At 41.5% G+C, this 22,978-nt stretch overlaps 1 protein-coding gene across 6 annotated transcripts in view; it reads left to right on the forward strand.

The window, feature by feature from the left end:
* The window catches only part of CDON (cell adhesion associated, oncogene regulated), a 57,718-nt gene that overhangs the window by 24,885 nt on the left and 9,855 nt on the right, over nucleotides 1-22,978 (forward strand). For 5 of the 6 annotated variants that reach the window (XM_048063413.2, XM_066981077.1, XM_048063415.2 and 2 more), the window contains exons 6-17: nucleotides 39-326; nucleotides 1,161-1,430; nucleotides 2,320-2,676; nucleotides 6,684-6,967; nucleotides 8,815-8,989; nucleotides 10,122-10,250; nucleotides 11,958-12,164; nucleotides 12,829-13,010; nucleotides 14,403-14,508; nucleotides 17,712-17,834; nucleotides 19,309-19,536; nucleotides 20,653-20,927. In XM_048063413.2, the coding sequence (XP_047919370.2) occupies nucleotides 39-326; nucleotides 1,161-1,430; nucleotides 2,320-2,676; nucleotides 6,684-6,967; nucleotides 8,815-8,989; nucleotides 10,122-10,250; nucleotides 11,958-12,164; nucleotides 12,829-13,010; nucleotides 14,403-14,508; nucleotides 17,712-17,834; nucleotides 19,309-19,536; nucleotides 20,653-20,927 (2,624 nt within the window). The remainder of the gene's footprint in view (nucleotides 1-38; nucleotides 327-1,160; nucleotides 1,431-2,319; nucleotides 2,677-6,683; nucleotides 6,968-8,814; nucleotides 8,990-10,121; nucleotides 10,251-11,957; nucleotides 12,165-12,828; nucleotides 13,011-14,402; nucleotides 14,509-17,711; nucleotides 17,835-19,308; nucleotides 19,537-20,652; nucleotides 20,928-22,978) is intronic. The other variant, XM_066981080.1, reaches the window with a different exon arrangement.

Raw genomic sequence — 22,978 nt, forward strand, 5'->3', positions numbered from 1 at the left:
CTAGGTTAGTGACAAGTTTTTGTCTCCTTTTTTTCCAGGCTCTTCCTCAGAAGGCTTCCACATACTTCATCCCCTGGTCTCCCAGACCCTGGCAGTGCCCCAGCACAGCTCTTTGACGCTAGAATGTGTTGTCAGTGGCCTGCCTCCAGCCTCCGTCCACTGGGTGAAAGATGGCCAGGATGCACTGGGCAGAGGCAGGTGGAAACTGCTGCACTCCCATCTTGTATCAGACAGGCTTGAGGCATCGGACTCTGGAAATTACTCCTGTGTAGTGGGAAATGAATTTGGAGTAGTGAAATATATTAACTATTCACTTACTATACTCGGTAAGAAATAAAGAAATTTTCATGTCCAGGCAACAAATATTTTGGTTGTATACTTGCTATTTTTGATATCAGATTACAAGTAGCTTAGTATTCTTTCTCAACATCAGCATAGTAAAATAAAGGTATGTTCATTATGAGCATATCTCATCATCTCTCCCAAATTAAAATTCATGACTATCTCTTCTCAAATCCTTTGCAGTCTGAAATAATTTAACAATAAAGGAAAACAAACTCTGAGGCAAGAACTGATCTATTTATTTTTCTGCGGAGTGCCAAGTATATACAGGATATTGTGTCAATAATGTGGCAGAGATGTTTTTCTTCTGAGGTTGTGTATAAGCAAAAAGCTGGCAAGTAGAGGTGGTATGTTTGGATGAGGACAAAAACTAAAACTAAAGAAATTTATTTGGCCAGCTTGGTGTGTCTGCAAGTTGTTCCTAATCTCCCTTTTCCTTTGTAGTAGATTTTCCTGTGTTTGAGTTTTTTGTCTCCATGACTGTTTTTGTTTGATTTTTGAAATGTGTACGTTAGAGGAACTTGGAAAATAGGTTGACACAAAATACACCTTTCCTAATGAGGATGTTACTAAAGATTTTTTTGAAAATACAAGTGTTTTATTAACAATATTGATGCAAACATCACTGGAATAGAGGGAAAAGACCATTAAAATAAGCAAGCGTGCGGGGAAAAACAGCTTAGCTTATGCGTAGAACTAGAAGTATGTGGTGCTTACTTAGCCTTTGTATGGGATAAGTTTGTTTAACATTTCACAGTATTATTTTCCAGGATTTAGGCTCAGACCGACATACAGTGTAAAATTATTTTTCTTTTTAGAGCCAGTCTCAATTTCCAAGGGACTGCAAGATGAAACTGTGGCTGCTGGAGCAACTGTGCATTTCTGGTGTGATGTCCATGGAAGCCCTGCTCCGACCCTCACCTGGCTGCACAATGCAGCTCCCCTCGATCGTTCTCCACGGCACCTGCTGTTGGGAAACGGCCTGCAGATCCATGGTGTTGTTGCGGAGGATTCTGGCTTGTACCAGTGTGTAGCAAACAATGGGATTGGATTTGTGCAGTCCACTGGGAGACTTCATGTACAGCCAGGTAGGAGCACTTGCAGGCCTCCAAGAACTCAAATTAAGCATTTCTACTTGAAGCTTTATTTTTTTCCCCCCAACTTGATTATGTATCTATTTGCTTCTGACCTTTATATGTGGCAAATCTTACAAATAAGGTGCTCTCAGTAGAATTTTAAAAGCGGTAGGTGTTTCTGTATTGTGGTTACCTGATAATTAAAGTGTAGATTACCAGCTGCAATTAAATCAGTTGGTTGAACTTGATACAAGTTATTCTTAAATGGAATCAGGGTACTGTTGTGCTGGATGAACTGGTATTCTTAGCAGTATTGGCTGCTGAGTAATGCCTTTTTCATACCCTCAGTTTACAAAATGATTTTCAGATCTGGAGTTAATGCACACTCGCTTGTATCAGACTAGCAGGTACCTGCAGTGCTTTTGGTCACTTTTCAGTCTAAGATACTTTGCGATATTGGAGAACTTGATTTCTGCTATTACACAGACATGGGCAAGATCTTTACTGTTCCTGTTTTCTCGCCATTTTGTGTAGCTTTTGACATATTTTGTAACTAAATTCAAACTGATGTGAGATGTGCTGGTTGAACAGATATTGTTACCTGTTTGCCTGTGGAGTGGACTAAGTCAGGCATGTCTGTGTTCCTCCTTGACAGTCAACCCTTTCATGTATAGAAAAGGTAATGTGCTTTCAGTGTGGTTTTCTATAAGTCTTCTCTAAGCATAAATTTCATCTGATCTCTTCAGTCTGGAAAGGAAGTCTAGAGATGCCATCTAGACAAGAAATAACAGTTGAAATGATTAACAAGAAGCGTGCATGACTTCTTTTTTTAATTGCATTGACTCAGTTTGACATTAAACATGTTCCTTAACCGCACTTACTTTTTGGCTTTTTTCCCTAGGCAGCGGCTCAAGGCCAGTTATAGTCTCTCCGCCAGCAAGCGTCAGTGTGACAGAAGGTGGGGACGTTACACTGTCCTGCAACGCCACTGGTCTACCCATTCCCGTGATCCGTTGGTATGACAGCAGAGGCCTCATTACCAGCCACCCCTCCCAGGTGCTTCATCCAAACCCGCAGGAACCTTCTCAAGCAATGCCGGGCAGCACTGTTGCAGAGCCCACCACCTATTTCACCGCATCTCAAGCAGGGTCGAGCTCCTTGCGCATTCGGAATGTGACTCCAGGCCATGTGGGGGAGTATACCTGCGAAGCCATCAACGAGCATGGCTCTGCCATGTCGGAAGCCTTCCTCACAGTTGGTAAGCCTGAAGTGCAAAGCTGATACGGAATCCAGTGCCATAACATGGAGCATAGAGGTAGTCAGCATACGGATTTAGGTGAGAAATGCATCTAAATAAGAATTAAAAGAAAGGTAGGTAGTGGAGGTACCCTGGGGAAACGCAGCAGAGGGGTCCAAGCTGCCTTCGTGGTCCTCTTTCTCCCTTCCCTCTTTTGTCAACTGATAGGCAGAGAGGAAATGGCTGGGTGTATTGCATGGTGCTTAGCATTCTAATATGTGATTAAGAAACTTCCCAAGGTGGGTGCTGTGCTGCTAGGAAAAGAGAATTCTTATATTAAAGGCGAGATAGGGAAAGAAAGTCTTTTTTTTGACATTGAAATGTTATATTAGTACAATTTTAAGTTCCCTTCATAAATTCCATCCACAAGAACTAAGGTACAAGTTTTAATTACATGAAGTGACTTAGTTTTTCAGTTCCTACAGCATCTTGTCTCTGGACGTTTGGCTGAATGTCAGTGCGTTTTAAGATTCTCTGTATATGTGGTCCCATACTTAAAGTTCTTTGTTATCACCAATTAAACTCATTTATATGATTTGAAAAGATGCTGAAAGGTTCTCTTAGAGGAAGGGGAAAAAAAAAATAACGAAAATGATCCCATCATATAGTTTTATTTATAAGTTATTGCTGGACCTTGCTAAGTGGAAACAAAGCTAAATATCGTCCCAGAATTCAATCTGTATCAAACAGAAAAATCCCACTGCTTTGCCTCAGAATTTTATGGCAGTAAGTTCAAGTTTAATGTTTTGTTTATTAACTTTTATCGGTTTCTAATATGCTGCTGATTATGATGTAGAGGGTGGTTAAGGCATTTGGTTTTGATATAAAACTTAAGTAGTTTCTGGGAGCTGTTAGGGTTTTTAAACAGTTCCCATCCATGCCAGGAGACATGCTCAAACATTTAGAAGTTCTAATGAAGAATTTGTGCCAGGTAGTCAGTCGTTCAGGTGCTTCAGAAAGGCTTAAGCTGTGATTCCGGTGCATTTCATTGGTGGTAGGATCAACCTAGGAAGCTCTCTGCCTCAGCAGCTTGTCTCTGCAATTTGCCTTGCTCAAGCACAGAGTAAGAGATTATTTGGCTGAAAAATGTATTTTTTTTCTTTCTGCTGGATCTGTTCCATGACCTGATCCATTGCATGGTCTTAAAAGCAGGCAGGGCAACTTAAGCCGCCATCATAGTGAGAAACCACCAAAATGTAAAACGATAGCCTTAGCATCCTATAGGCATAACATTTATTTTAAATCTTTTTTAGACAGTTGTGGCGTTTGCATGCATGGCAGTATCTTTCCTTAGCTACTAATTACACTGTTAATTCTTCAAAATAACTTTTGTCTAATGGAAATTAAGGAGAAAAATACACTCCAGGAAATCCAAGCAGGCAGGCAGGCAGGTTAGTATAAAACCCAAGAAAGAGTAGCGTTTGCTAGAGTTAGGTTGATGTTATATTGGAAAGCAGGCTCAAGCTGTCTTTTATAGAGGCCAGACATGTCTGAGAAGTTTTAGGGTAATTTGAAAGGCTTGCCAGGCTGGGGTGACTTCACTGATGTGCTATGTTCAGATTTTCAGAGCACTTTCCCAGCCTTTGCTAAGGTACTTAGCAAGCTCATAGAAGGGGGGATCCTGTGGTTGTTTAAGAAGCGGGGAAGAAATGCCTGGGAATGTGATCTGTTTGCACAGCAGAGACAGCACTGATGACAAAATACAAAGGTTGCTCTGCTGCCATACAAATAAAAGGAATGCCAACAGGTTGAAAACTGCTTGTACATCTGCAGCCCTGTTTAAAGAAGGGTGTAGAATAAGTAGAAAAGATGCTGTAAAACCTGGCAGGGGGATTCGTAGGGGTATGGAACAGTTTCTGCAGGAGGAGAGAGTGAAACGATGAGGGCTCTGTCTTCAAAGTGAGGCACCCAAAGGGGAAACGTGATAGTGAGCTATAAAACATGGGGTATTACAGAGCATACAAGTAAAAGCTGTGAATACGTTCTCCTGATGCTCCAGCTTGGGATGCTCAGTGCTTCCCCGTTTGCAAGGGAGTATTTTTTCACAGCACCCTGTTGAACTAGAAATATTGTTACTGAAGCATTACAAAAGGCTGGAGACAAACGGGCTTAAAACCTTCCCTAAATTCTACTTCTGGTCACTGTTGGAGATGGGATCTTGGGGCACTTCGTCCTTTGGTCTGACCCAGCTGAGTCCCGCTTCTGTTCTGAGGTGGGGCTAGGCAGATGAGGAAGAGGAGAAAGCGTGAAGAAGTGAAGGGGGAAGGGGTGATGCTCTTGCAGCAGCTGGAGAGAGTTACATGATGACACAGCAGCCAACGGAAGTCTGAAGTACTGGTTTGTATGGGTAGCAATCATACCAGAAACCCAGTAAAAAGAGCTCGGCTCTGAATTGCTTAATGGAAATTGTTACCCAGGGTTGTTTTTCCAAAAGCAAAATACAAATTATTTGCCAGTTGTTGACGACTCCCCTCTCAGAGCAATAAACACAGCAACAACTGCGGGTCTCCTGTCACCAGCCTAAACCACAACTAATTCTCCATGCACAACAGTCCATTTCCCCATGCCAGCAGGCATCGAACCGTGTTGTGCCCACCCACAAATCCTCTGAGTCCGTCACAATGCACTGGGCCTTCTGGCTCCTCGAGCGAGTACAGCATTTGTTTCCAATATTAATGTGCGGCAGTGCATCACTTTCCCACTGCTTACTGACAGTAGTAGATATCCTTTCACTTTGAGGTCGTCCTAGGGTTTCTGACATTTTAAGCAAACTACGTCTGGCTTTGGGAGCTTCTCCTTGTGTTGTTCCCTTCTCCTGCCTCTGAATTTTGTAGCATCCCTAAACAAATAGGAAGAAACAAACAACACATGCTTGCAGAGTGTCTTCAGTTTGAAAAGAGAACTTTCCTTCCCTTCCCAGCTTTTTAAAAAGTGGCCAAAAATAGCAGCCACACTTGCTGCTGGTATTTTAATGGAGGTTTGGAGGAATCTGAGTCAGCCAGGCTAACACTGCCGAGGCTTTACATTACCAAGGAATTTGTTTGTTTTGTAAACCAAGTTCCCTTCATTCCCTTCCCCTTCCAGACCCCTGCACGTAACATAAACCTACACAAATCTGAAAGAAAGGACAGGGCTAAGAACATCTGGCAGTCCTGACATAGCAGCATGCAACCTTTAAGGGCTGCGCTGGTTCCCAAACGCTCTCATCTGAAGCACTGACGTTTTCTTGTCCTGGATAATCTCAGAAGTCCAACCTGCCACCCCTTTCCCGGATGGAATGCTGACAAGCCCTGCATCAGTCGAACAGTATTTTTCTGTCTCATGGTCTCTTTCGTACTACTGATACTATTTTTTTTATTTCAAACCGGGCAAAGTAAATAGGCTGGAGGAGGCTGGAGCAGGATTTCTAGAAATGCGTTGGTATTAAATTGCATGTTAGATCTGCCTGTAAACTGAGTTTGTTCTCGGCATAAATTTTCAAATGAAATAGTCGGGTCGTGCGGCTTTCAAAGCTGATCGAAATTACAGCTAAAACCTCAGAAACTGAGGTGGGAGAATGTCCTCTTGTGTGCACGCCAATTCAGGGCATGAAAAGTTCCTTGTACAACTGCAATTAATTTAAAATTACTCCGTTTGTGTCACAAGTGTAGCTCTGTGTTTTTACTTCTAACATACATTGCTGCTACTTAATTTCTTGGAGATGGTAACCAAACCGTGCCTATGGACATTGCGTTTCAGGTTTTCTCTTTGCTGCTGTGAAATGCCACCCAAAAAAAAAAAAAAAAAGAGCAGAAAGCCAGCATGCAAAGGTTCAGCTGGGCACTGCGGTCAGGCCTGCGTGGGGATCCCTTGAGCTGGCTTTGCAGCAGGGTTTGTTTGGAAATGACGTTCTTAAATGATTTAGTGTCCCCTCCGTGTGGGGCGAATATACGTCATCTCAAAGATGTAACCAGACTCCTCCTTTACAGTTCCCTTAGAAACTGGCACGAAAGCAGAAGAAATGGCTCCTGTGGAGACTGTCAAAAGCGATGGTGACTTTGGTGTGGAAACAGCGTTTTCAAGCCTGCCTCCAACAAAGCTGCATTTCGAGGCAGTTGCGACAGAAAAGCCCTTGAATAGCATCTCCGCCCCAGAAGCCCCCATCATCCTCAGTCCCCCGCAGACGCTCAAGCCGGACACATACACCCTGGTGTGGCGTTCGGGACGGGATGGCGGCTTGCCCATCAATGCCTATTTTGTTAAATACCGCAAGGTAATATTTCATCGCAGCGCTGAAGCAGTGCACCACAGCAGATGGATTTCATTGTTTTAGGTTTCTCAAGGAACCAATAATTGTTGCATTGCTGGTGTTAACAAGAATGTGGTGTCAGGCCAGAGAGAATATAGAACGTAGTTGAACCACAGCTTTATTGTGGCCACACAGGCAGCTTATTTTAGGGATGACTGAAGTTGGTCACAAGTATGCTGTTCTATCAAGATTTAAATGAGATTTATTTGGCGGAGCCCAAGCTTTTATTTCCTTTACGGTATCATTATGGTCTATGGGGAATTGGGCTCCAGGGCGTGTTATACACAACTTCAGTGATGTTAAAAATGCATTCACGTGAGCAAGCCTGAATCTGGTTTGCTGTGGGTACACTTGAGATCAGAAGGGAAGATGAGTATTAGACTAATCTGTCAAAGAATTTGCTACGTTGCATCCCAAAGAGACTATTTTAAACTGAAATTACCAAATATGAAAGGGAACTAATATTCCTTAAGCAGATACCTGTCATGTCCTTAAAAATGGTGTGTCAGCAGTGAGCTGTTCTGACAAAAATCAGAACTAAGCAATGCCTATGCCCGTTCTTCCAAGTGAAGTTTTCTGTATGGCAAAGCTATTTGTTTTATTTTTCATAAGCTTTTTAATCCTCTACATCCTGATCTTGTCTTAGCCTGGAGGGAATGCTTAGATTTTTGACCTGTTAGTTCCTGAAAACCTAATGCCGAAGTCTGTTAATACAATTTCTCATCCAAAGGTAGCTGGTTCACGTAAGCACTGAAAGCTTTGAATACTTATTTGACCTTTCTGATGCTTACCCTTCACTCATAACAATCCTTTCCACATTAAATGTGCTCACTCATGCATTTCTCAGTAGGGAGCTTACCATGTTTTTTATGGCAGTGTTTTCTTTGTCATAAATGTCATAAATTATTTTATTAATTTCTCTCTTTTGAAGGAAAAAAAAAAAAACAAAACCTAGGGGGAATTAAAACTTTGAAAGAGGGGTCTCTACAGAGGGGAATACTTGAACAAAGACCGCTGGCATAACCTTTGATAATCCGTGGCATTTAGATCTGCCTTCCATGTTATATTAAAATCTTACATTGTTTAGTAGTTTATTTTTGCTAGAATCTTTGTCTTTTTCTTTGGGATTTGGGGGTAATGTTTTGCTGCAAAGGTCAAGCATTAAGACACTACCCTCAGTCTCTTTTCTTTCTTAAATGGTGATTTCACTGTTAAATTAAAAGCGTTGTTTTTTGGAAAAATGCATTAGTAAAAACCAAACCTTTGGTCTCTCTGATAACTTTTCTTTTCCAGCCTCTAGAAGTAACTAAGACATACTTTTGTTGCCCATTTTAGCCAGTAAATAATTTGAAATGCTTAAGTGCAGGAAAAGCTGGGATAGTTCAGGGAAACATATCTTTCTCATTAGGGCGTTAGGTCCAGCCTTTAATGACACACACGCACACCCCAACATCCCCAAGCTAAAGGCTGATTGAAGTATTTAAAATAACTTGGACTCTCGCTAGTTTTAGATGAAAGATAAAATGATCCGTTTTTCCAAAAACAAGCATGTGTGTGTGGAGAGGGAACGCAAGAGCAGCCTATGGAAGGAGCACTGTGAAGACAGTTGCAGAAATGCTGATTTGTGGCCGAAGTACTTGCAGATGGCACCACCCAACAAATGTACCATAGTTAGATCTAGGAAAACATGAGGAAATATGGCAAGTTGCAGAGGTCGTCTGGATATTTGTGTGCTAAAGTAATTAGGGATTTGAGCACTACATTGAGTTTGATGTAATTCACTGCTGATGTTGTGTTGCTGTCCCGCGCAGCTGGACGACAGCGTCAGTGCAGCGGGGAGCTGGCACACGGTGCGTGTCCCTGGCAGCGAGAACGAGCTCCGGCTCACCGAGCTGGAGCCTTCAAGCCTGTATGAAGTTTTAATGGTGGCAAGGAGCGCTGCTGGCGAAGGCCAGCCTGCTATGCTGACATTTCGCACCAGCAAAGGTAGGTGCAGCACAATGCTCCCTGTGTCCTAGGCTTTTAAGAGGACATTTATTTAAATTACGTCAGCTGTATGTTGTCTGCTGAGCCGTATATGAAATGCTCTGCCATACAGTTGCTGAAGAACAGCCTCTAATAGCTAAAATAGCTGTAGGGCAAACTTTCCTGAGCGTTACTAGGTCTGTTGGTAAGTAAAGGCCATTAAATGTATGATAGTATTATTTTTGATGTGATTGTGGAGATTTTTATACTGAAATTTTTCTGTTGCTTAAAGGAGCTTAATTGTGGTCAGGAATCAGCCTGTCTTTGGTTCAGGTTTCTCCACAGAGTATCAACAGAAACTGTTTGAATTGCACAGCCATCTTTAAGTTTTCATATCTTAAAAACAGTACTGCTTCTGGTTTGATTTGCAGAAGCTTCAGTAAAAATATCTCAGAGGTTTTGACCAGGAGCCAGCTGTTTTGATTGTTGCGTGCAGACAACAAGCAAAAGTGTTTTCCGTCGAAGTATTTTTTTTCTTTCAAACTTGGAAGCTGCTGGCTGTACTCTTAAACATACAAAAAAAAAGATATTTTTCATACTTCTGTACAAGAACAGGATAGTTCAAAATTTTGTTAAAAATGTAGTATTGTGAAATCTGTGAAGTCATGATAAGTACTTACGTACTTATGGCTGTATTGACACAGACCAAAAGTCCCTTCAAGCCAGTATCCTGTGTCCAGCTGTAACCAAACACAGTTTCCATAGTATTTTTATTGAACTTCTTTCTCTAGACGTGAATTTTAGTGTACTCTTTTTTCTGCCTGTTGTGATTTTGTGATGAGAGAGCTTCAAAACCCAGGCAGCAGTCAGCAAGCACCACCACGAAGCAAAGTGCAGTACTGAAGATGTTAGCACAGTCACATATCAGCCCAGGGACTCTTGCACTGTGGATGGAAGAGGTTTCCTCTCTTGCTCCCCTGAAGAAACTCCCTAATTGCTGTCTTGACTGTGTACATTGTGATTTGGAGCCAGGGCTTTAGTCCTCTGCACTGTAGCACGTGATTTTGCAGAGCGAGCGTGTTGCAAGAAGCAATGAACAGCACTTTCTCGTCCAATCCCTGAGTTGATTGACTGTATGTCAAACGTTTCTTAGAAAGAACATCATCCTCGAAAAACACTCAGGCTCCATCTCCACCAGTAGGCATTCCTAAACATCCCGTCATTCATGAAGGGACAAATAATTTTGGTGTCGTCCTTCCAGATCTGTCTCGACATAGCGGAGGTAGGTATATGGGTTGCTTGTAATCCACGTGCTAGAAGTTAGTGTGAACTGAGATGCATCTAAGTTAACTTGTGAAGTGTTTATTACTGTTCTAGATGCTTCTATTACCTTCTTTATTTCCTATTTATTCCTTGAGCCTCTTTGAGAGAGTTATTTTTTTGTCTTGTGGGACTTCAGTGAGTGAGATCAGATAGCAGCAACTTCAAGCTGTCAGATTTTCTGTTTATTGCATTTCCAGAGGAAGAGATGGTAGTTCATGCTTTTGGGATTAACTGAAAGGTTAGCTTATTCCAGTTTATGAGCTAGCATTTTATGTAGCTGCCTTGATACCTCATGTTTCCACAGCTACTTTAAGTCGCCAAGTAGTAGCGCACTTCTTACAGACTGCAGCTTCCGTGGGGAGGTATTTGAAGCTATGAATTTAGCAAATGCATGTCCTAATCTAGTGAATGTAGGATTTGAAAGGATATCGTGCAGGAATCACCTGCATGTTTGGTTCTCAAAAAATCAGATAAAAGTAGTCTTTCATGTGTATCGTTCTTGCTGCTAATTTTTAAACCTGCAGTTGCTTTTTGTTAAATACTCTGCTTTTCTCTTCCACTGTAAAAGATGCAGAGGGAGAGAGGAAATGGGAGATGTTCATGTCAAAGTTTTAAGTTCTCTGAGTGGATTATCTCTGTCCTGAATGTTTTCCTGTGGCTTCTCAAGGCTACGCTCATTTCTTATTGCAAGAAAATAAAAACCACTTCCAGTTAGGTGTGATTTTTTTGTTGTTGTTTTAAAGCTTGGTTTCCCATGAAAACAATGGTTATAGTCCTTTTTTTTTTTTATTATCACCCCAGCCTTTGAACTCATTGACCTGATTTGGTAAATTTATTTGGGCTGAGACCTCAAAGGTGATATGATGTCTAAAGTTTGTGTAGAACCAAAGTTGAGTAGAGAGGTTTGTTAATAATGCAGGTGAGGGGAGCTGAGCACTGCATACTCATGACATTGCTAAGTATCAGAGGGGCCAGACAAAGAGACGATTTACGTGTGTCCAGCTGCAAATGCTCAGCCTGTTTAATGCCCCCAAAGCTGTCAGCTTTCTGTTCCTTGTTTGGTTCCTCCTCTCATCAGTGGCAGGTTCCGTGTTAATGAATGTAAGATAGTTCAGTGAAGTCTTACAGCTCTCAGAATGGTTAAAACCAGATTTACTAACACCCCCTCTTTCCATTCTCTCTGTTCCACTGCTGTCTGTAACTTCAAGTGAGTTCAGTAAGTATATTATTTGTTGCATGCTTTGTTTCCTCTTTGTTCTTATTTCTTCCAAATTATGGTTTTGGCAATGTAGTGCTCATTAGTGCAGATGGGTTGAAGTCTCATCTGGGTCTGGGGCAATTTCAGGGTTTTAAAAATGATAACCATTTTTTTCTGCATTCACTTAGTGTGTGTTTTCATTTCCATGTAGAGATGGGTTGGGGTAGCGTAACACCATACCTGTTTGATTATTACATTGTAAAGTAGTTAATTCCTCCATTTTCTCAACTCTTGCTCTTCAAGCATATTTTCCAGAAGAGTAAGGGGGATAGTTATTATAGGAGGATTTAAGATTCTCTGTGTTAATACACAAAGTCTAATTTAATCATAAATTAGTCTAATCAGTTGTTGTAGAAAATGAAGTTTCAGCTGCCTCTAATGCTCTTTTAACTGAATTTCTTATTTCAGTTCCAGAAGCTCCTGATCGACCCACAATCTCCACAGCATCAGAGTCATCTGTCTATGTCACATGGATACCGCGAGCAAACGGTGGCTCCCCCATTACTGCCTTTAAAGTAGAGTATAAACGCTTGGGACGAAACAGTGACTGGCTAATTGCAGCTGATAACATTTCTCCTTCCAAGCTGTCTGTGGAAGTTCGTAACTTGGAGCCAGGTATTAAAAACGTTTTTTCCTCTTAAGCAGTTAATGCTGCTGTGTTTGCTCAGATGAGTACTCCTGCTGAAAGAAGACTTGAACTCTTTGTCTCTTCGTTTTAACTTTTGTGGGATAGGAGTTCATCATATGAATTCAAGTTGATTTCTGGCTTTCCCAGTGGAAAAAAAATCCACACCATAAGTTAATACTTTTCCAAGTGGAGGGGAGGTTTGTGTATTATTGCTATTTTTAACTTAATTGTCCTAGAAAGCACTCAGAAAGTAAAAAGAGAAAAAATGCATTAAGGGAAAGTCGTCTGTACTAGTTTTTGGTTTCTCCCATTGTCCAGTCCTTTCCTAATGTTTTAGGAGTATGAGTAGGGGGAATGGATGATGATAGGTATCCTTTGAAGCATCTTCTCAGTGTCCAGCAGTTAGGGGCTTCCTGAGCTTATGGCTGCCTCTGTGTCTTTGGATTTTTCTTGAGTGAATTTCCCTAATCACTTTTGTAAGCTGTTTATATTTCTGATGGCCACATTAGTCTGTGGCAATGAGTCCTACACTTTTTTTTCTAATTGGATGTTGTGCAAAAACTACTTCCTAATCTGTTTAGTCTCTCCTTGAATCCTGTTTCTAGTACTTGTTTTGCTATAACTCTTTCTTTCACTTTTTTCCCTTAAAAGGAGAAATGTATAAGTTCCGTGTGATTGCTGTGAACAACTATGGGGAGAGCCCACGAAGTGCAGCGTCTCGCCCTTACCAAGTAGCTGGTTTCACCAACCGGTTTTCCAACCGCCCCATCACGGGACCTCACATAGCTTATACGGAAGCCATCAGTGACACTCAGATCATGTTAAAATGGACAGTGAGTATCATTGGCTCCTGGTCTTCTCACAGTTGTGGGCCAGTTTTTACTGCTTTGGCTAATTAGAAGCTCTTAAAAGTCAAGGATTAAGAGCTGATTGTGGAATAGTGAGTGATGCTTTCTTTTTCCCCTGATAGTCAGAGGTGATCTTGTTTCTAGAAGAGGGCAAATGTACTTCATTCTTGTATGGTAGAATAGGATAACTTACCAGGCCGTGTGCCTCTTGCACCCTTTGCTCCCCATTTCCAAGCCCTTTTTCCTCTGTGGAGGCAGCCCTGTCAGTTGTTTGCTCCCTTTTGCGGTGTCTCCCAGCCTCCCTCCACACCACTCTCCTCTCCCCACTCCCTGGGGATGCCACACACGGCCTTTGAGGTGATGGGCTCGTCTGAGTGCTCCTTGGGTTATGACAGATACACCAAGTGGCAGCTTCAGTGAAAGGCTGCAGCCGCCTTAGTCCACCAGGGTTTTGCACTGACATACCAGAAGGCACCAACCACTCTGTCCAAACCACTGCTAATGCCGTCAGTTGTGAGCAATCGGCTTCATTTGCTGCAATTCCTGCCGCTTGTGTCAGTCCAGGCAGAGATGGCTCAAACTGGTGCTGCATTTAGAAACCTGATGTCTTCCCTTGCATCTAATAGAGGTTTCATGTTAGAGAAACACTTTCCTTTCCCCGGTACCTTGTCTTTTGTAAACAAGTACTTTAAAGTCCTTATTGAAAGCCATAGAAATTCTTTGCTCTTGTTTTGAAATCTAACCCCCTAGTATACTTTGGAGGATTTAATGTGTGGAGTTTGCAATGTTAGTTCGCTCTACTAGCTTAGTCTTAAGAGATGTTAAGGATAATAAACTTGAAATAACCTCTAGTTCCTCAGGAGGCTACATAATTTAAAGTTATAGTAAAATATTCTGAACTGAATTTTAGAGTGACTTTAATTCTTGCTGTACTAAAAATGGTCTTAACTTCTCCATTCCATTAATCACTCGAATTTTCAGGTTGTTGATGGCCAGACCCCCTACTTGAATGTCTGTAACGTGATGTGGGAGGAAGGTGTCATCCCCAGCTCAAGCTCTGTCCCAGTACTACCCTTCCTCTTTTGGCTGGTCTGAGGAGTTGAGAGGCAGAGAACTCTTCTTCCTGCAGCTCTGCAGGAGACTTTCACCCTCTTCAGCATTGTGTCAGTCATACCGATGTCTGCACATCCGCAGCAATTGATAGCCCTTTTTTGTGTTGTGGTTTCCATGCAAACCTTCTTCTATACCTTGTTCGCACAGCCTTATTAAAAGAAAAAATAGATATTTCAAGGTGATAAGACACTCAGTGATGCCAATTCAGTAGGACTGAATTAAATTTTTTCTTCCCTAATGCTGTCTTCTGGAATTCTCTTTTAGTATATTACATCAAGCAACAACAACACACCCATCCAAGGATTTTATATCTATTATCGGCCTACGGACAGTGACAATGATAGTGACTACAAGAGGGATATTGTAGAAGGTACAGTGCACTGTTTGCTTGCTTCGTAACACTACTTGATGGGGAAGAACATCATGTAGCCATGTTGGCTGTGTTTATATGAAATCTAAACTGCTTTTCCCAAACTGAGTCTTTACAATATATTTCACAGAAGTAGCTATCTCAACTACATAACATCAAGCTCTGCCCACACATGAACTTGTTTTTTTCCTTCTGAAGCCTCATCTACATTGAAACTTGAGACTTAAATATGTTTTTAAGTTTGTCTTGTTAGACTGCTGCAAATCCTTGGTGTAGCTCTATTTAAACTGGTTTAGTTTAAAGTAATTTAGTAAAGGGAAACCATCACAGATGAGATTTAACCCAGAATTAAGTGTATCTGTTACAGACTGTATTATAACTAGATGGATTTTAAGATGATTTACATCAGCATGGGTTTTCTAAACTAGGCAGTACTTCGTGTGTGATTTCCCTTCTCTCCTTTTACCTTGCTTAGTTGCTTCTCCTGCTATAAGGAAGCTGCTTTTAGCCTCAGGTGTAGTAGTGTGCTGCAAATGCAGGTATGTTCGTGCTTCATTTTGCCTGTTAATCAGTTTTTTTTCTCTGTGCATATTAGATCATCATTTTCCTGGAAGAAGTTATTAGATAATGTCTATATTAGTCCAGAAGTGGAAAAGCCTTTTAAAAATATTTTACTTAATGTCCTTATTACTTGGGCTGAGTAAACGCAGTGATCTCATTCTGTCCCGATGACGTTAATTATTTTTTCCCCTCATTTATTTCCGTTACAAGGGGAATGGGCCTTTATTTTGAACGTTTTTCCCAGCTAGACAATACTCTGCATAGTACTTTGATGCGTGACATAAGCTTTTGCACTCTCTAAAGCTATTAAAGATCCAGAGTTTCTGCTCAGAGGTTTGCTTTAAAGAAGCTTATGCAGACTGCAGCTTCATCTGCAAATGTATTTTAGCCTTCGCTAGACAGAACTTGTGTGTTTATAAATCTTATACACTAAGCAGTTAGTTGTTTAAGTGGGCTCCACTGTGCTGTGAAATTAGCTTGTTTCTGATTTTTTCTCCCCAGTGTATGTGTGTGTATTGAACTCTTTGTGGCAGTCTGAAACCATTAGCAGCTGCTCTGCTCTGCCAAACCCTGGAACAAAAACTCATTTGGTGGAAATATTTAAACAAGAACTTTTCTTTACTGTGCTCCCCTAAATTAGCTTTTCAGGGGGAAGAAAAAAGAGCTATTTTCAATTAAAGTGTGATTGGAAGCACTTGAAGTGAAATATGTATAGAAACGTGACTTAAGACGTTTTTGTGTAGATCACTTGTTCTTAATTTTTTTTCCCTCTGTTTCCTTTGAATTCATCTGTCTGTTTTTGACAGGGAATTTTATCTTGAAATGACTGCGTGTGTAGTGGAAAAAGTGTTGTGATGCCTGTGTTAGCTAAGTACTTGCCGTAGGCTTTCCTTACCGTTTCCTGTTAAGTCTTGTCTTTCGAGACATTCAAAATGCTGCAGAAAACTTTCTTCTAATGAATGCTGCTACAGGCCAAATCAGATTTTACTTAAAAAAAAAAAAAAAAATAAAAAAATCTCAACTCAGATGGCTCCTTGCTATCTTTCAGCAGTTTTAAGCAAAAGCAAAGAAAAATCTACCCTATCCTGCATCTACATTCTGTGTTTCTCTGTTTCTCGAGGGTCCTGGAGATTGAATTTAAAATGTAAATGCAGTCTGATCTCAGTTGTTTAAATGTTTTTCCTTGCTAATGGTGCACGAAGAGGACAGTTAAAGTGCCTGTACTGATTCCAGTTCCACTAATGGTTTGAAGCGGAAACCTAAAACCTGGTGTAGTAATTACGGAAAGGAATGCTTGGGGAGGGGGGCGGGTGGGAAGAACTGTGGATCTTGGGAAAACGTGCGCCTTAGGGAACAGGCCGGTTCCAGCCTCAGCCAGGACTCGCGTGGTCGCTCGGGATGCCCGCAGTGCACAAGGCAGAGCCTGGAGCGCGTGGCGCATCCCTTCCCGAAGCTCCCGAGCCCTGCAATGCTGCCTGCTGCCCTTTCCAGGGGGGCTTTTGCGGCTGGGCACGGGTACCTGTGCCCCGGCGTGGGTCTGGGAGAGTTCGAGTGGAGTCGCGGTGACAGCCCCTGCCAGCCAAACAGGCTTTATTTTTTATTAATGCTTAAATCAGTAGGTGGTATGACAGTTTCTTAGAAACAGTGGAAACAGTTCAAGGTGGTATTTTCCAAGAGGGATTAGGAGTGCTCAAACAGTTAATTAAACTCACTAAAAAAAAGGATCCCTGTTTATTAAAATTTGTCACAAGCCCGTGAAAGTAAAAACTGAGAGTGATTTATATTGAAGTGCTCAGTACTTCAGGAGGGTGTCTAAATGAAATGCTGGCCGGGAGCCAGAGATGACAAAACCGTCCTATTAGAGAAGATTGCTTGGCTTGGAATCTGTCTCTGCAGGGGCAGGCAGCGCGAGAGACAGCCTTACTGTCTAATTTTGTTTCCTAGTATGTTTAATAAAATGTATGTTCAATTATTTGCGGTTTCTGCTAGTTGAGTAACCCAGATGTATCCTTACTGTGAAAACAGGCTGCTTCAGTTGGTACTGTGCATTTCCAGAGATCCCACAGGACAGCAAACTGGGAGAGGGTCTTATTGCCGTGAAGTCTCTCCTGTCTGCAGCTAATCGGTTTTCTGTTTGCCTTGCCAGTTTCACCTTCTTCTTTGCCTGGCATATGGTGAATAACTAGCATAACCCATCTTCAAATAAGTAGTGAAGGAAAGCTTATTCTGTAAAAAAAAGAGTTGTTTGTAAAATGCTGTGGGACACTTCAGGGTAGAACAGAAGCAGTTCCATATTAAAGATGCCCAGAACTGCTGCTGATTTCAAATGTAAAGATGATGCTGGAAACTTAGATGTCTTTTTGAGTTCGGGGACTTCCAGTCTTTGTGAAGAAAGACACTTGGGGGAAAAAAAAAAAAAAAAGAAAAAGAAAAAAAAACTCCACCACATCATTCATCAAAAGGTTTTTTAATATATTTCACAAGATGCTTAGGCTTTCAAAAAAGTCCATAAATTGTTAATAAAACTTCTGTGCCAGCCACAAAAGCTGCAATACCCTGTCTTTTATAAAGAGACTGCAACATACTCATACCTAACTCTGACTCATACGAGTAAATGAAATGCAGTTGATTATTTTTCATAGGTACAAAGCAATGGCACTTGATAAATCACCTGCAGCCAGAAACATCTTATGACATAAAAATGCAGTGCTATAATGAAGGTGGTGAAAGCGAGTACAGCAACGTGATGATCTGTGAAACTAAAGGTGAGCACGTAGCTAGTGCGTCTGCTTGTCTGTGAGATCGTGTGAAAGGTGGTGTTCTGTGCCATCAAATATCTGTTGTGTTGAATTTTTTGCAGCACAAAAGTTAGCTGTAATGAAGACTGTAATTTTCTGGAATGTTTTGTGGGATTGTTTTGTCTTCGATAGCTAGGACTGTTTTGAGCATGTGGAAACTGATATGTTGCACTCCCAAGAAAGGCTCTTAGCAAAACTCTAGATTTGCCTGGCTAACGCAATAGTACTGTTGTTCTGGGTTGTTTTTTTGCTATGATGATAGCCTCTCCTTAGGAGACAACCATGCTCTCGGAGATGACAGAATTGATTTGTACGTCTGTTTTATGTCTTCAGGGCTCTGTGACACATTGTTTAAGTGCAGACCACAGCAACTGATGGTTATGTTGGCTGCCTCCATCACTAATCCTGCATGCCTCTGGCACAAAGTTTGTACTGTTCTCTGGAAGTGTCAGATATGGCAGTCACATTTATTTTGCGAAGAATTCCTGTCTCCTTTAATCTCTAAAACCAAGTAAGGCTGTAAAGGGGAAATGCAGACAGTAAACTTCAAATGCAGAGCTATGAAAAAATGTTGTTTTTTTAAAAATTTTTTTAAAGCCCTCTAGGAGCGGAAGCATCAAAATTTAGTTCAGTTAGTAGCAAAGCCCTTGAAAGAAAGGTTAGGAGCTGCAGGGTTTCAGGCTGTGTGCACAGTTGGTTTTCCTCCTGCAAGGAGTATAACCTTCCTCCCTAATTTTAAAATTGGCAAGATGTAATCTGTTGTTCATAGCGCTTCTTCCTTAAAATACATCTCTTCCAGGCTCACAGGGATTCTGCTTATCTAACACATCTGTATGGAGGTGCTTGTGTCTCTCTGTTGACCAGCTTCACTCTTAAGCCAGGCACCTCTTTAAGCCTACTTTTTAGTGTCAAGTGGAGTGAATCTGAGCTATGGTGTGCTGAAAATTAATGTAAACTTAATTTCTGTGTTAGACTAGCTTTCTGTGATTTCTGTTCAGCTCTTAGCATCTTAAATAGTATGGTTTAGAAAATGGGGTTAGCAGGGTTCACATCAGATAAAAGTAGGTCATCTGGCAGTGGTTATACGATAGAAATGCGCGTTGTGGTTTTTCCTGACCTCAGAAGTGGAAAGATTTGCGCTCTTTCAAGTTGGGAGTTAGTGCAGTTCTGGCCTTGCATACGTCGAGTTGCTCGTTAAAGTTTCAAGTGACCTCAATGAGAGGGTTAGCAGGCTGGATAATAACCGTTTTCCAAGGCAAATGGTTATTACCCAATAGTAGTTGGCCTTCTCATTATAGTTTTTAATATTGACTTGGAAGCTTTCTCTTTGAGGTATTAGCATTCAAATTCCTGCAGTAATTATTTTCATTTCATAATGAAAAAATACATTTAGAAGACTCGTTTAGTGAACGTACCCATGCTTGTCTCTTCTTTGACCTAGTGAAACGCATGCCAGGAGCATCTGAATATCCAATAAAAGACCTGAGCACACCACCAAATTCCCCTGACCGGGTTGGGGGAAGCAGCGGTGGGCCTTCTAACGGCCCCGTTCGGAGCAGTGACATGCTGTATTTGATCGTGGGCTGTGTCCTTGGAGTGATGGTCCTTATTCTGATTGTTTTCATTGCCATGTGCCTGTGGAAAAACCGTCAACAAAACACCATGCAGAGTGAGTTATGTTTGGTTTCCTTTCATCTCAGTGTTCAAGACAAAAATATTATCAGAGTAAAATTAGTAGCATTCATACTACAATTTTATGAACAGGGATCCTCATGTTCAGAGCCAACTGGCATTTATTTAGGGACTTGTGCTTTCTGGATGTGCCTTAAGTGAATATTTGAGAGCAGCCATGTCTTTGTTTCCTTGCACTGATGCTCACTGTCCTGTTGCATTGCTGTAAGGCTGTGCTGCAGTTTTATCTAAAGAGTGGCGTGTGAAATGCCAGTGCACAGAGTTCTTCAGCTTCTGTTTGTCCTTAAGAACCTGCATGGATTTCTGTTTGTTTGCAGTGACAGAACTTGTATGTAGTCCTAAGTAGTTAAAATGAAGAGACTTAAATGCCACATCTGTCTATCTCCCTGTCCTGTGTGTATCTGGAAAGTGAAGGAACTTAATGCACTAGAAGGACAAGTCCTGTGTACTGCTTAGTCCCTTCACAGTAAAAGTGGGTTCAATGTATTGGTCTTCCAGAAAGGTGTTAATAGCGAAAACCTGCCAGTTCGCAAGTAGGAGCCTTGGGCAGATGCACTGGAGCTTAAGCAGCCTTTGCAAGGTGCTCTATGACCACTAAACGATTCTGAGCTAACAGAGGTTCTTTATCGTCTTTTCTGTTCCTAATGCATAAATCAGCCTGCCTTGTTCTTTCCATAGCTTGTGCTTATTTTTAAATGTCCTTACTCTCTGACAATGAGAAATTAAACAAAACTTGCAAGATAAGATAGTGTCTTCAATTGCAGCCCAAAAATATTTTCTGGAAGTAGTTCATAACAGATAGCAGAAGGATCTATTGATCATACAGATGGTCCGTTTTTAGAATGTTCTTTGCTGGGACTGGCTGACTGAGCCCTTTCAGACCAATGTTCCTGGTCTGTTCTCCAGGATATGCCTGCTTTCCATTTCTACATTTGTATACTAAGCACTTAGATAGTGCAGTTAATTTACAAAAGCTGCAGAAAGAGAAAATGAGATTCTTTTGTTTCTTAGAGACGCTTGTTAAACTTTTAATTTGGCAATAAATATGCTCTCTGTAGCAGAACTGCCGTAATAATGCCTGGGTCTTTTGCAGAATATGACCCTCCTGGCTATCTGTACCAAGGGGCAGATATCAACGGGCAAAGGATTGAGTACACAACCTTACCTGGCACAAGTCGTGTCAACGGCAGCATCCATGGGAACTTTATAAGCAACGGCGGCCTCAGCAATGGATGTCCGCACATCCATCATAAAGTTGCTAACGGAGTTAATGGGATTGTGAACGGAGGAGCTGGACTTTACCCAGGGCACACCAACTCCCTGACCAGGACACGCGTGGACTACAAACACACCCACCACCTTGTGAATGTAAGCTCTTACATGGAGTGAAAGGCTCAGCCTAGACCTTGGGATTTACTCAGTTTGTAGAAGCAGGCTTAGTTTGGGTGGGGAAATACTCATCCATTGATAACAGCCAGTTCCACTAAATGACTTTTCCCAAAGGAAGCAACTGGGCTGATATTTCTGATACAAACATCATGGTTTTCATTTGAGAATATCAGATGACAAGCAAGAATTCCTCTTACTCTGGGAAATCTGCCTCTATCCTCCTCCTAACAGCATGTAAGCTCTGAGAATACTTTTGTACTGGGTTGAGATACTTTACTTGTACATATGGTATTTCTCAATCTTCAAGTTAAATAGATTTAATTATAGCTGCTTATTCTGCAGCTTTATGGATCACCCGTTTTTCCCCCACCTGTTTCAGATCTGTAACTCTAAGCAATGCTATTAATTATGGAAAAGCACGAATGTAGCAGGAGCTTCCATAAAATAAAATGTCCCATACATCTTGAAATGCAGCAATGTAATAAGACTGCTTTTTTTTTTAAGTCCCTTGTTTGTGACTTTTGAGACAGGCCCCCTTTAAAAAAAAAATAATAAAATAAAAACTTAAAATAAAATTAAAAACTAATTTAAGTCTGTGATCCAGCCTTTGTATGCTGTGGAAAAATACTTCATTTGCTGAAATGTGTCCTGTTTCCAAGAGAGAATAATGATTTCATTATTGTCTATGGAAACAGATGGCTTGCATTCAAACTTACTAAACTTACTCAAAACTGTGAACATTGCCCAGGAAAACTGAAAGAAAAAGTTCAAAAGTCTGAGAAACAGCATGCTGGTTTTGGAGTAAAAAAAAAGAGGCTATTGTTTGTGTTAGTAATTGAACACAAGTACTTCGTTTTATTGAACAACAACTTAGCACTTGCACAGTAGTTGCCACTTCAGATAAGTCTGGTTTTGAGGCTAGACCAGTTGGTTCTTCACCTGATTTTGTCTTTGGTTTGCTCATGTAACAAATAGGACTGCTTTTTGGTTGCTTTAAAGAGCAACCGAGGCCAGACCATGTTTTTTTGACCTGTCCACCCCCCAGCGGGTGAACTCTCAAAAGTTTCAAACTGCACAAGCCCTCAGGAAGGGAAGATTTTGTAGCATTTGAAAGCCAGCCCATAAGAAAGCTTGCCACACAGCGCTGGGGACTTTGCATTGCTGCTTTGTCCTTCCTAATTTTTTTCTCGGAGGCACGGAAATAGGGGTCTTGTGCAGAGCGCTTGGTAACAAAGGGCTCTGAACTTGGAGCTCCTCTGCCAAACCCTGTGCCACGAGATACAAACACGAAATGTCACAGTATGCCGTCTTGTGAGCAGTGACTGGGTTGGTTTTTTTGGTTTTCCCCTCCATGTTGTGCAGAGTTGAGTACGGCGATCCATTCCCACACAGAAGAGCTCGGACTGGCACGCTGATGAGGCACAGCAGAGGAACAGGATGTTCTCATTCTCATTAGGACTCTCTTTATTGTTTCATTGATTGGGCTGAATGAGGAAGAGAAAAACTGGCCAGGATGGAAATCAAGACTAATTAGGCATTTCCTCAGTGATCCATATCTGACCAAGCAGCCTCAAGAACTTAAGGCTAGCCCTGTTTTTGCGTAAGCTGCCCTTACCCTTACGTGCTGTTTAAGATCTCCAAAGTCAAGTGAGCTTTCCCAGACTTGCTCCCCTCCCAAAATACGCTGTGGTAGCCTGGCTCCACGGCACCATTTTCAAATGGCTCTCACATCGGTGTCCGCCTAGGCTTTAACAATGAGGTATGTGTTAATCTGGGCATTTTACTTGCTTGTAATGGCCCCTCTAGCCAAAACTAACAACACAAAATCCCTCTCACCCAGAGTCATTGCTGGCTAAGGAATTACCCCATCTGTAAAAATATTAAACGTTTCAAAAATCAGTGTAGCGAAGTAAACTGATCTAATCGGAGTAATTACAGGAAAGTGGGATGGGTTTATGTTGTGACATCAGCCCTGCAAATTTAGTACTCTCTCTCCCCAAATGGGCACAGTTTGCTAATGAAAAGCAATT

Source organism: Anser cygnoides, chromosome 21 (genome assembly GCF_040182565.1).
Source record: "Anser cygnoides isolate HZ-2024a breed goose chromosome 21, Taihu_goose_T2T_genome, whole genome shotgun sequence".
In the NCBI taxonomy this organism is placed as follows: domain Eukaryota; kingdom Metazoa; phylum Chordata; class Aves; order Anseriformes; family Anatidae; genus Anser; species Anser cygnoides.